Consider the following 14198-nt stretch of genomic DNA (forward strand, 5'->3'; position numbering starts at 1 on the left):
TCTCCTGCCTCAGCCTCCCGGGTAGCTGGGACTACAGGCGCCCACCACCATGCCTGGCTAATTTTTTGTATTTTTAGTAGAGACTGGGTTTCTACAGGATGGTCTCAATCTCCTGACCTTGTGATCCACCCACCTCAGCCTCCCAAAGTGCTGGGATTACAGGCGTGAGCCACAGCGTCCAGCCTAGGCTTTTACTTTTCATTTTGCCACCACGTCCAGCCTAGGCTTTTACTTTTCATTTTACATACAACTATACTGTTTAAGTTTTTTACCACGTGCAACCGTTATTTCATAATTTTAATAGCATAAAATTATTTCCACTTTGATACAAATATACAACAAAGATCAACAGATTGCTGAAAAATCAGTTAATACAATTCTGGTTTTGTAAATAAGACAAGATCAAATTACATAAAATCTTTCAGAAAACAGAAAAGTCCTTTTATAAATTTGCACCTAAATCCTAAAATAAGAGTTCATCCCCTGAGGAAAGCAGTTTGGAGATTCCTCAAAGAACCAAAAATAGAATTACCATTTGACCCAGTAATCCCATTACTAGGTATCTACCCAGAGGAAAATAAATCATTCTACCAAAAAGACACCTGCACTCGTATATTTATCGTAACACTAAAATAATAGGATTTACTCAGTGTTTAAGTCATTCTTAAAATGCAATTACAATAACTACATTGAGGTTGGGTGCAGTGGCTTACACCTGTAATTCCAGCACTTGGGGAGGCCAAAGCGGGTAGATGGCTTGGGCCCAGGAGTTTGAGACCAGCCTGGGCAACATGGAAAAATCCATTGTCTCTACAAGAAATGCAAGAATTAATCAGGCATGGTGGTACATGCCTGTAGTCCTAGCTCTTCAGGAGGCTGAGATGGGAGGATCATTTGAGCACAGGAAGTCAAGGCTACAGTGAGCTGTGATTGCATCACTTTCACTTCAGCCTGGGTGACAAGAGCAAGACCCTGTCTCAAGAAAAGAAAGAGAGGAAAGAAAGAAAATACAGAACAAAAAGAAAAGAAGAGAAAAGAGAGAAAGAAAGGGAGAAAAGGAGGGAAAGAGGGAGGGAAGAAGGGAGGGAGTTTTCCAGAAACCACGGACTTACCTTTCTGTCCAAATTTAAATATCTACAAACATCTGCAAAACACTTTGCCATGAATAGGTTTTGTTCTATAACTGGAACAAAACAAAGTTAACTGGCCTATTTGATAAATAAATCCATTCCCCAATCACGTTCAGCTTAGTAACTGAGATCATCCATTACAAACCCTCACTGAAAAAAATGTTTTTAAATAGAAAATACACAACAGGTTTAAAGCCTCTATAAGAAGAGTGTATTTTTCCTTTAGCAAGACTTATTATACAGCTCAAGTTAAAGATTTTTTTTTTTGAGATGGAGTCTTATTCCAGGATGGCATGCAATGGCACAATCTCGGCTCACTGAAACCTCTGCCTCCCGGGTTCAAGCGATTCTCCTGCCTCAGCCTCCTGAGTAGCTGGGACTACAGGTGCGCGCTACCACGCTCGGCTAAATTTTGTATTTTTCAGTAGAGACGGGGTTTCACCATATTGGCCAGGATGGTCTCAAACTCCTGACCTCGTGATCTGCCCACCTCAGCCTCCCAAAGTGCTGGGATAGCAATCGTAAGCCACCACACCCCGCCAAGTTAAAGATATTTTATAAAGACACCTGTTGCTGGGCGCAGTGGCTCACGCCTGTAATCCCAGCACTTTGGGAGACCAGGCGGGCAGATCACGACGTCAGTAGAACGAGACCATCCTGGCTAACTCAGTGATACCCCGTCTCTACTAAAAATACAAAAATAATTAGCCGAGCGTGGCACTGTGTGCCTGTAGTCCTAGCTGCTGGGGAGGCTGAGACAGGAGAATGGCGTGAACCCGGCAGGCGGAGCTTGCAGTGAGCCGAAATTGCGCCACTGCACTCCAGCCTGGGCGACAGAGCAAGACTCTGTCTCAAAAAAGAAAAAAACAGACACCTGTTATTTGAGGACTTTACAGGTTTTTATTTCTCTGTGATCACTCACTTCTGGATAAGAACTCAAACCCTCAATAAATAACTACTGCTGCACGCTTGTATCCTGAATTACATCCTGTCTTCTCTCTTGAGACTCTCTTTTACCCTGTACAGTGCACGTTCAAAACAGCTATTACAGGAAGTGTTGGACTATCAGCTATTTATAAATGGACAAAAACCTTTAAATAGCTTTGTCTGCTACTCCTTTATGGTTCTAGATACTCTCTGGTTTTAAAGAAATTGTCATGCTAGCTATTCATCTTGTCCCTTTGTTTTAGAATCCAAAAGTAGTACTAATATTAGTCACATTATAACAAGTTGATCTTAAAAGAACACATTAGTTTTAAAACATCCAAATACTCTTACTCTAATAGTTTACCACCAAGAAAATTGCAAATTGTAATGTATTGCTTTAAAATCTTCTATATTGTCATCTAACCCTGCACTACAGAATAATTTTTCAAAACAAATAGATGCCCCTCATTATACTTGAAGGGTTGGTTCAGGGACCCCTGCATATACCAAAATCCACACATACTCAGGTCCTGCAGTTGGCCCTGGAGAACCCCGCCTATACAAAAAGTCAGCCCTCATATACGCAGGTTTCACAAACCTGCATGTAAGTGGACCCACGCAGTTCAAACTCCTGCTGTTCAACAGTCAACTGTACACAACTTGTAACACCACATATTAATTTATTTGTCTAGCATATCAAGTTCAAAAATATAAGACACTATATTTTATACACCTTAAAATATAAAAATACTTAATTCATCAACATTGACACAGATCGCACTAAAAACCTTTCCATGGATCTCCTCTTCCTATGTAAAACTCAGAGACACAGACACTGTTTTAGGAGCCTTTCCCATGCTCCTAAAACAGTAGCCATAAGAAAGTAGCTTAAACCCAGAAGGCAGAAGTACAGTGAGCCAAGTTCGCGCCACTGCCCCCTAGCCTGGATAACAAAGCAAAACTCTGTCTCAAAAAAAGAAAAAGAAAGTAACTTGCGCTTCCTTTAACAAATGATTTATAGCTCATTTTTATGTGTTAATTATCACCGTAAGCCAGGTGCAGTGGCTCTCACACTTGTAATCCCAGCACTTTGGGAGGTCGAGGTGGGCAGATCTCCTGAGGTCAAGAGTTTGAGACCAGCCTGGCCAACACGGTGAAACCCATCTCCACTGAAAAACACAAAATTAGCCGGGCATGGTGGCACATTCCTGTAATCCCTGCTACTTGGGAGGCTGAGGCAAGAGAATCGCTTGAACCCAGGAGGCAGAGGTTGCGGTGAGCCAAGATCGTGCCATTGCACTCCAGCCTGGGCAAGAAGAGCAAAACTCCATCTCAAAAAAAAAATATATATATATATATGTATTATTATTGTCTTAACATTTCACTTCCTTATTCTTAGCCAACCCCCCCATCTCCAGTCTTCAAATATTTCTATCTTATACATCACTGTATTAGTGAACCATTCCAAGCCATTACTTCCAAAGGTAAACGGCTTCTAGGAATTTAACTTACACATTACTAGGTATAAAATGCTGTGCTTACTAGAATATTCCACTTCAATGTTAGTACTAGCAAGACTGGAGAGAGCCAATGATGTAAGTCAATACAACAAGATACAACAAAAATATTAAAAGAAACAAGGCATCTCTGTATATAGATATGTCATAATGTTTAAGTAATGTTTAAGATTAAAAATATGGGCCAGGCACAGTGGCTCATGCCTGTAATCCTAGCACTTTGGGAGGCCAACGCAGATGGATCACTTGAGGTCAGGAGTTTGAGACCAGCCTGGCCAACATGGTGAACCCTGTCTCTACTAAAAATACAAAAAAATTAGCCAGGTATGGTGGTATGTGCCTGTAGTCCCAGCTACTCAGGAGGCTGAGGCAGGAAAATTGCTTGAACCTGGGAGGTGGAGTCTGCAGTGAGCCAAGATCTTCCCACTGCACTCCAGCCTGGGTGACAGAGCAAGACCCCATCTCAATAAATTAATTAAATAAAAATAAAAATAGGGCCAGGCATGATGGCTTATGCCTGTAACCCCAGCACTTTGGGAGGTCAAGGTAGGAGGATTACTTGAGGCTACAAGTTCAAGACCAGACTGAGAGACACAGGAAGACCTCATCTCTACAAATAATTTTTTTAAAAAATTAAAAAAAAAAACCAGAAAACAGCTGGGTATGGCCCACATCTGTAGTCCCAGTTACTCAGGAGGCTGAGGCGAAACAATCGCTTGAGCCCAGGCAGCCAAAGCTGCAGTGAGCCATGATCTAAAAATAGAGAAGTGTGCAGCACACTAGCATGTCATATTTAATGACATCTTTAAGTTAACACGCATGCACATACTCCGAAAGAAAATCCCTCTTAAAGGACAACCAAGAATGATTGCCTCTAAAATAGGGAAAGAATGGCTGCGAAAGGGATGACTTATGTTACACTGGTGGTTTTTTGTTGTTTTTGTTTTTTTGAGACAGAGTCTCACTCTGTCGCCCAGGCTGGAGTGCAGTGGTGCAATATTAGCAGCTTCCACCTCCCAGGTTCAAGCAATTATTGTGCCTTAGCCTCCCAAGTAGCTGGGATTACAGGTGTCTACTATCACACCCAGCTAATTTTTTGTATTTTTAGTAGAGACGTAGTTTTCACTGTTGGCAAGGCTGGCCTTGATCTCCTTACGTCAAGTGATCTGCCCACCTCGGCCTCCCCAAAGTGCTGGGATTACAGGCATGAGCCACCACGCCCAGCCACATTGTGTATTTTTATGCATATATACATTTACAAACTTTTTTATAATACCTTTTTTTTTTTTTTTAAGAGAGTCTCATTCTGTTGCCCATACTGAAGTGCAATGGCATCATCATAGCTCACTATAGCCTCAAACTCCTGGGTTCAAGCAATCCTCCCACCTCATCCGGCCATAAAATACTTTTCTGAAAAAGTAGTACAATATCCTTGATTTCATTCATAAATTGATAGTTCAAGTATCGATTTGCTTTATCAAGCTATTTCAGCCTTAATATTTCTCCTATAACTTGAAAGAAGACATAACAGTTTTCCTATTTATCCACACCCTGATTTAAACATTTTTATTGAAAGGTCACTTGATGGGTCAGAGAATTATTTGCTGCTAAGCCACTCATCCAAAGACTCTAAACCTACACAGTTCAGTGTGATAGCTACTAATTAGTTTCTCAATCACACTAACTACATTCCAGTAATCGACAGTTATGTGTGGCTTGTGGCTAGCATACTGGACAGCACGGATGCAAAACATTTTCAGATCACTGCAGAAAGTTATATTGGACATCACTGCTCTACACCAGGAGTCAGCAAACTAGAGCCTGCAGACTAAATTCAGCCAACCACTTATTTGTGTAAATAAAGGTCTACTGGAACACACCCATCCTTATCAATATTGGATTACGTATTATCTGTGGATGCTTTGGCACTACAATAGAGTAATTGCAACAGAGACAGTGTAACCCAAAACGCCCAAAATATTTAGTATCTGCCTCTTTACAGAAAAAGTTTGCTGACCACTACTCTAGATTATCAAATTTCATTGAAAAAGAAAACATTAATTTCCCTTAGGCCTCAAAAAGTTTTTGAAGGCTTGCATTGCAAAAATGACAAACCAGCTATTCCTAAACAGATGTCCACTTCATTTACTAAGTGTTAAAGATACTTAATTTTTTACCATAAATCCATAAAACAAAAGATGTCCTAAAATGTAAATACTGATATTTTCTAAGCATCTCTATAAAATAGCTAGTAAAAGCACAGAAGACAGATTACTAGTCTAGCAATTCTAAAAGAGCCGGCCTAAGAGAAAATATTTATTTCTCAAAAATATGCCTATTTTTCTTTTTTTTTTTTTTTTTTTTTTTTTTTTGAGACGGAGTCTCGCTCTGTCGCCCAGGCTGGAGTGCAGTGGCGCAATCTCGGCTCACTGCAAGCTCCGCCTCCCGGGTTCACGCCATTCTCCTGCCTCAGCCTCCCAAGTAGCTGGAACTACAGGCGCCCGCCCCTGCGCCCGGCTAATTTTTTCTATTTTTAGTAGGGACGGGGTTTCACCATGGTCTCGATCTCCTGACCTTGTGATCCGCCCACCTCGGCCTCCCAAAGTGCTGGGATTACAGGCGTGAGCCACCACGCCCGGCAAATATGCCTATTTTTCTTAGCAATATCTGTTCAAAGAAATGGGCTGGGCACAGTGACTCATGTCTGTAATCCCAGCACTTTGGGAGGCTGAAGCAAAAGGATCACTGGAGCCCAGGAGTTTGAGACCAGCCTGGGTAATACAGTGAGCACAGTGAGACCTCGTCTCTACAAAACAACAACAAAAATTCGCCAGCATGTGCACCTGTGGTCCTAGCTACTCAACAGGCTGAGGCAGGAAGATCACTTGAGCCCAGGAGTTCAAGGCCACAGTCAGCTAGGACTGCATGACTGCACTCAAGCCTTGGTGACAGAGTGAGACACTCTCAAGGGAAAAAAACGAAAAAAGAAATTTATCAACTGTTTGGAAAAGCAGCACATTTCTTAGGAAAAAATATACTAGAAATATTTACATCTAACCACCTATTTCATGTAACATTACTGTATTTCAGGCTTTCAAAACAATTACTGAAAACACTGTTTTTTAAGAAAAGTAAATAAACTTGTGTTTTTAAAGGAATTTGGTCTGCTTTTAAGATCAGTGAAGCATCTTTACCAATTAAAGGCATTTTTAGGCCGGGCGCGGTGACTCAAGCCTGTAATCCCAGCACTTTGGGAGGCTGAGATGGGCAGATCACGAGGTCAGGAGATCGAGACCATCCGGGCTAACATGGTGAAACCCCGTCTCTACTAAAAAATACAAAAAAAAACTAGCCGGGCGAGGTGGCGGGCGCCTGTAGTCCCAGCTACTCGGGAGGCTGAGGCAGGAGAATGGCGTGAACCCGGGAGGTGGAGCTTGCAGTGAGCTGAGATCCGGCCACTGCACTCTAGCCCGGGCGACAGAGCGAGACTCTGTCTCAAAAAAAAAAAAAAAAAAAGGCATTTTTAATTGAATTTTGCATATTATATGACCAACTCTACAAGGCACTGGACAGAGAATGATGATCCTTTTACAGCTAGTAATTTATGAGGCATATTAGTATCACTTACAGTGACTTTACATACGTAAGAATAAAGGGGTAGAAACACAGCTGAGGAGTACACCAAGTGATTAAGAGAAGGCTTCAAGGAGGAAAGCAATTTGAGTTGGGTATTGAAGTATGAGCAGACAGGTTTGTAAAGGTAAGGCAAAAGGGGGAGGGAAGAATGGCACACCACCACAATTCTAGAGTGAATGTAGAGCAAAGAAAATGAGACATGAAAGGACTTAAGTACCAGAAAGTATGAGTTCAATGCTTCAGAAGTATATAGCTTGAATGCAACTGGAAAAAAGAAATGGTGGCAGGTATAAAGACTACAGACTTCAGGGTCGGAATGCAAATGTCTTTACATGTCAAACTAAGGAATTAAGATTGGATCTGATTTAAGTCTCAAGCATGATTCATGCAAGGAGAGGAGAGAAAGAGATGAGATCGGATCTGATAGTATAAGCCATAGCAAAAGTTTAGTTTTCCAAAAAGAGATATGACATGATTGATTTTATAGGAAAATGACACTAACAGCAATCTGGATCTTGGACTATAGTGAGAGACCAATCAGCTACTATCCAAATCAGAAATAATGGCCAAAAGTGTTGAGAGTGAGGATGAAGAAAAAAACAGATGAAAAGCAGCAGCATGGCCAGGTGTAATCCCAGCACTTTGGGAGGCTGGGATTACACCTGTAATCACGCCTGTAATCCCAGCACTTTGGGAGGCTGAGGCAGGTGGATCACCTGAGGTCGGGAGTTTGAGACCAGCCTAACCAACATGTCTCTACTAAAAATACAAAATTAGCCAGGCGTGGTGGCACATGCCTGTAATCCCAGCTGCTCGGGAGGCTGAGGCAGGAGAATCGCTGGAACCCAAGAGGCAGAGGTTGCGGTGAGCTGAGATCGCGCCATTGCACTCCAGCCTGGGCAACAAGAGCATCTCAAAAAGAAAGAAAAGCAGCAGCTACATGTAGTAGAATCTAAAGTCCTGCACTCCTACTTTGTAAATGTCCTTTATATATGATAATTTCCCTTTTCCCTTTTTTTGTGTATAAATGCACTTTTGGCATGGAAAAAAGTTTATATGGTAAGTTATCAAGACAGGAGGTAAGATGGCCTTTTTTTGTTTTTCCACCCATGGTATTTGGAAGGAAAATGCAAGAACTCTAAGTTAGATGTGGATTACAGGCTATCTCTGCTGTGACACTATGAGCGTGACAGTTAACCTCTCAAAGCTCTAGATTTCTCATTTTTAAAAAGATGAAATTGAACTAGATGATCTAAAACTTTGGAAAGTTCTAATCCTCTGATGATACTGACAAATCTTTAATCTTCTGTAAGTATCCAATAAAAATGCAAATACAATAATTTAACTACAAACCAATTGTGAAAAACCCATCAAACACAGGCAAATACTATTGTACCTATTAGCTATACACATCTACATGTACTTATTGTGAAGAATTTCATGACATACATTATGTAGTCATCAACCACTCATTTGAAACCCTGACAAAAGAAACTCTGTAAGCTGTGTCAGCCACGCACACCACCACGCCTGGCTAATTTTCGTATTTTTAGAAGAGACAGGGTTTCGTCTTGTTGGCCAGGCTGGTCTCCTGGTCTCAGGTGATCCACCTGCCTCGGCTTCCCAAAATGCTGGGATTAAAGGCATCAGCCATGGCGCCCAGCCAACAAAAGAACTTTTTAACAATATTGCTTTATCGATCAAATTTTTAAATGTTTCTAACTGGAGAAATGCAGTCTTGAAATCTGTAACCATAAATTGTCATGTGTGACTTCTTAATAATGAAGAAAATTTATTTTATGAATTCTTGCTTGTATTAAAAAGTTCAAAAATATTCTGAACTTGTTTCTCTTCAAGAATAACATTTGGCTGGGTGTGGTGGCATGAGCCTGTAATGCCAGCACTTTGGGAAGCCATGAGTTCAAGACCAACCTGAACAACACAGCAAGACCCTGTCTCTATAAAACGAAAAAACAAAAAAAGAACAACTTTTAAGCCAGATTTTTTTTTTTTTAAGAAAAAGATAGTTGGACGTCCAGCATGGTGGCTCACGCTTGTAATCCAGCATTTTGGGAGGCTGAGGCAGGAGGATCACTTGAGCCCAGGAGTTCAAGACTAGCCCTGCCAACACAGCAAGACACTGTCTCTACAAAAAATATTCAAAAGTATAAATATTAAATAAAAAGGGGAGTTGGGTCAAAAGCCTCTCTTCTTGCAAAACAAAAAGGTGAACAAATAACATTTTTAATTAAAGGTGAAAAACTCAGATGTAAATCTTGCATTTCCAGCTTGTTATAAATTTATGTGATATAATATTGCCTAAAGTCATACTTCAAGGGAAATAACTTAAGATTTTGCAAACTGTAGTATTAAACTTTTCTAATGATATATTAAGTTACTTCTTTCAATGTTTCTTCTAAAGACCTGAACAATGTTTTGGTTATATACTACATTATATATACCAAAATCATTTCTCTTTAATGTAACCTATGTGATGTCTGGCTCCCTAAAACAGCATTATGCATTTTCTGAGTTAACCAAAATAAAATCTGGAAAGAGCTAAACTGTAATCTACCATGATCAGAGTGTAAAATCCTTTACTATGCAAATCTGCCTCGCAGTTTAGAACAGTTTAAAAAAAAAAAAAATTTAACATGAACCCAAAGGACACAGATGTTCTTTCAGATTGCTGGTATCAATGAACATAAAACTAATCCCACTACCAACCCACAAGAGATGTGGGTGTTTACTGTAAAGTTGCAAATCTCAACCAGATCTTTCATCCAGGAAAAAAGCCTTTATTATGGTTTTTCTTATACATAACATAGTGATTTAAACTAACACTTTCAGACCCTGAGACTTTTTTTTTTTTAAGAAAAAAAGAGCATTATATTTTGAAGACAACCAAACTAATCTTACTCTAGTAAAGAAGCTTTATTCATTCTAATTAACAAATTTCACTCAAAAAGGAAGTGTATTCGAATCAAGCACTTTATTAGAGGGGAAAAATATTCAAAAAATATAGAAGCAGGAATTATCTGGTTTTTGTTATAAGCCCATACTATTCAAATACAATTCAGAAGCAGAATTTTTAACTTCTCAAACGTTCCCTAATAAGAGAAAGCTATTTTAACAACAACAACAAAAAAAAAAACCCCACTAAAATACATTTTTTAAAACCTAAAGTATATTACAAAGTTAGCATGAGGAGTATGGGAAAAACCCACCTCAGATTTATTAAGTGTCCAAACAGGAAAACTGGATGTGCTTTCCCCAAATATATCTGATAAAATTCCCACAAGAACACTAGTATAACAGGTAGAGTGGATATTCCAAAACCAAAATATGTTAATTATAGTAACTCACATTCTATGATAAGCATTCAAGGACACCTGGTAATTAAAGGAATTATGAGAAACAACTGAGTACCTTGAGGCCTGTTCAAGTTATTACAAGAGAAAAAAAACTCTGCAATAATAATCCTTTACACTTGGATAGTACTTTGCAATTTTCACGATACCTTATGACAAAACACTAGAGTTGTTTGTTTTATGAAATTAGTGCATACGCATACAACCTACTTTGGTCCTAGAGTTCATATACCAACCACATCAAATTATAACAGCGCGCACAAAGATAAGCAGCACTTCAAATTTTACTAATGTCATTGTGGCTGATCATCAGTGTATTCAGAAATATTCCGTTACAATCCTCTTCCGTAGAGTTTGACTCTCTTTAAAGTCTATGCTGGACAGGGTATCTTCCTGGGTCCCTAACCTTGGGGGAGGGTAATTCCTGCCAGGAAGCTGGTTCCACCGGCCCTGCTGTAGCTGCTGTCTGCCCTCCAGGACCAAGTAAGGACAGGCATTCTCAGTACTTTATTCAGCTCTTCTTATCTTAAGAGGACAATCAGTAAAGCCTTCCCAAGGTGTTCCTACAGTTCTCCCCCAACTCCTAGGAAAACAAAGGTTCAGGCCCAGCTTTGTCACTCTGTATTCCCTTCCTGATAATCTAGGTACTCGATAAGCCCCAGCCCACAGTCATCGGGCAGAGGATGGAGTGGAGGACATAATACCCAAGATAGCCAAGAGGCTGCGAGGTAAAGGGTGGTTAGCAGAGAACTGAGCCAACTCTTAAGTTACTGCTTGCGAAACGCAGCTGGCCCATCAGGTCTCCTTCGAAGGGGGAAGGTACGCAATTCAGAATGTGAGAATGAAAAATCCGGGATGCCGGGCATACGACAGGGATGGGAGTACCGCATAGAGGGGCCAACGGGCCGGCCAGCCCCAGGGGGCGGAGATCGCGGCCGGGGGCGGCGGTGCCCAGCGGGTCAGAGCCGCCGGGCTGGCGAGGACCCCAGGCCGTGTTCGTCCGACGGGCTCCCCGGCGAGGTTTCAAACCGCCGCCCCCGCGAGGCGCTCAGCCGATTGGAAGTTCCACAACGACCGTCACTACACAGGGCCGGAGCGGCAATTCCGCGGCGGAGCTCTGCCTGCCCGCTGCGTTCCCCCAAGAGACTAGACCCCAAAACTCCTCCTCCACCGCGGTCCCAACTCGAGTCCCGCCGCCGTCTCCGAGCACTCGGAGGGCGTCCCTCTGGGACGGGACCGACGCCTCGGACCGAGCTGCTCCGCGGGAGTTCGAGGGGCGCGACGGCGACCGCGCGGGGGAGGCGGGCGGAATGGGCGCCCCTCGGAGTCGGTGTCGGGACGCGACCCCGCGATCCCCTCCGCCTCGCCCATCGGGCACGGCCCGACTGGGATCCGACCCACCCATCCCGCCAGGTCGCGGGCAGGGCGAGGACCCGAGAGAGCCTACTCCTCCCGCCCCTGCTCTTACCCATCTTTCCGCCTCGCCTTGTAGACGTGCCCGTAGGTGCCGCGTCCCACTTTGCACCCTTCGTACTCAAACAAATCCTCCACCCGCTCCCGCTCCGCCGCCAGCTTCGCCTTGAAATCATAATCCATTGTCTGCTTCCCCCATAGAGGCACGGGACGCGGGGGCCGCCGCCGCTCAGTCCCTCCTCCTCCTCCCCCCGCAACCGCCGCTCCACTTCTCCAACAGACGCCTCTCGGGCGCGCGCGCGCGCCGCCCGCCGCTCCGCGGTCCGCCTTCAGCAAGGGACTCCTCGGCGGCCGCAGCAGCCACCTCCTCCACCTCTTCCTCCTCCTCCGCGACGGCGGCGGCGGCTCCCACAGGCACCCCCAGTCCCGCCTCCCCTCTTCATTTCCTTGTTTTGGAACCTGGTGGGCCGCGCCGTGGCTTCTTCGAGCTCATTAACGAACTCACCGGCCCGCCCCATGGTCGCGGGGCCTCCTGGGAAATGTAGTCCCGAAGGCCTCAGCGGCCAGGGCGGTTTCGCCGGCCTAAGAAATACAGCTCCCAGGTTACCTCGGGCCGCCACAGCCTCGCCCCCGACAAAGCATGCGCGCCTGCGTACCAGGGCCGCCCCTCCCCCTCAGGTAGCGCGGGGCTCCCGGTTGCTGTGAAGGTGGAAAGCTAGAAGTTCCAGTGTGCTTTCTGCAGTTCTCGGGGAGGCACTGGAAAGAAGTGCCTTACTTTAGTGGGAAGGGGATACTCCACTGTAACTAGCCTCACGCACAAAGCATAGAAAGCATTAAATCAGCACCTTGCTGAGGGCTTGGCTGCAGTAGCTTGGGAAGAGAGGGCTAGTGAGGACAGTTGTACCGCAGCTTGTTTGTTTTCTAGGGCAATGGGTCCGCCTATTGCCCCGCCCCCCGTCCCGCTGTTCATTGGCGGGGGCTTGAGAATGACGTCCTCGTTGGTGCGTGGGTATCCCCAGGCTTTGGCTTCTTTCCCGCTCTTGATTGGCGATTGGATGTGCTCGGTTCTTCCTGATAGGTTGATCTTTTTTCTTTACGATGCAAAAACCGTATTTCAAAAACTGAACCTTCAGCAGTTTCCTAGTGCCTGCTTTGGCCAGAGAAGAACATGCAACTTCTGAGCTCCGGCAGCCAATCATCATTTTCTTGGCGCTCTAGTCAGTTTTCTCTTAGCATATGCGGTTCGCATAACTAGGTTTGGCCATCTGTCTAAGAACAATTAAAAGTGCCTGGAGGAAGCCGCGTTTTAAAACTATCCTTTGGGTTGAATTTTAAAGGATTTTTTACGGTCTATGCATGGTGGAGAGGTTCTCCTAGAATATTTAAGAAAGCCCCTTTAGTTAGGGTGAACGTTGATTGATTTCATTGTGTTGGGGCTCAGGACACACTACCACAAATTATAACTGAAGGAGTCCAGAATATGCCACCCCAAAATATGCCACTCTGGCATATTGATGTCTTTCAGCAAAAATAAGATCCAGCCAACACAGGAAAATGCTTCACTTATCCCACTACTGCCTAAAATAAAGGATAAAACTGTCCCTTTGTAAAGAGAAATGTACATTTCTAAAGGAAATTTTCATAATTAAAGGAATCTGTACCAGAAAGAGAGCTGCTCCTAGTCAACTAGTATGATGAGATACTTTTATCTGCATAAACGTCAACCTTTATTCATCTTACGTTTTCTCCTCTTATCCTCCCTTAACTTGTCTCCACCACCCCCTGGAAGCCCCAAGCCCCACTTTTATTTTAAAGAGACTGGCCTTGCTGTGTTGCCCAGGCTGGCGTCCAACTCCTGGGATCAAGGATCCTCCTGCCGCAGACTCCTGAGTAGCTGGGATTACAGGTTCGTGCCACCACGCCGGGCCCCCACTTCCTTTCTGAGGCCAGGTTGTAATGTAAGTGTCAAATATCTGGCCCTTCTTTGAGTCTCATATTTTGTGGGACTCTTGTGCATACATACATAATTAAAACTGTTTTTCTCCTGTTAACCTGGCTGGTATCAATTTAGTTTATAGACCAGCTGAAGAACCTAGAAAGGTTTCCTCCCCTGTAATGGTGAGCCTAATGTCTCAAATGCTTGGGAATACACACTTAAACGTGATTGGTGCTAGGATAGGACATAACACATTCATTAGGAGGAC

The 14198-nt window shown here is 43.5% G+C and overlaps 1 protein-coding gene across 9 annotated transcripts in view; it reads right to left on the reverse strand.

Annotated features, from left to right (window-relative positions):
• CDK19 (cyclin dependent kinase 19) overlaps positions 1-12500 on the reverse strand; it is a 216999-nt gene extending 204499 nt beyond the window's left edge. For 7 of the 9 annotated variants that reach the window (XR_012433351.1, XM_074036891.1, XM_074036886.1 and 4 more), the window contains exon 1: positions 12050-12500. Coding sequence is in view for 2 of the 9 variants with exons in the window: in XM_005551587.4 (XP_005551644.2) it covers positions 12050-12177 (128 nt within the window). In the remaining 7 variants the exon portion in view is untranslated. The remainder of the gene's footprint in view (positions 1-12049) is intronic. The other 2 variants (XM_074036885.1, XM_005551588.5) reach the window with 1 other exon arrangement.
• Between the last annotated feature and the right edge of the window lie 1698 nt (positions 12501-14198).

The sequence above is a fragment of the Macaca fascicularis genome, chromosome 4, assembly GCF_037993035.2.
Source record: "Macaca fascicularis isolate 582-1 chromosome 4, T2T-MFA8v1.1".
NCBI lineage: Eukaryota > Metazoa > Chordata > Mammalia > Primates > Cercopithecidae > Macaca > Macaca fascicularis.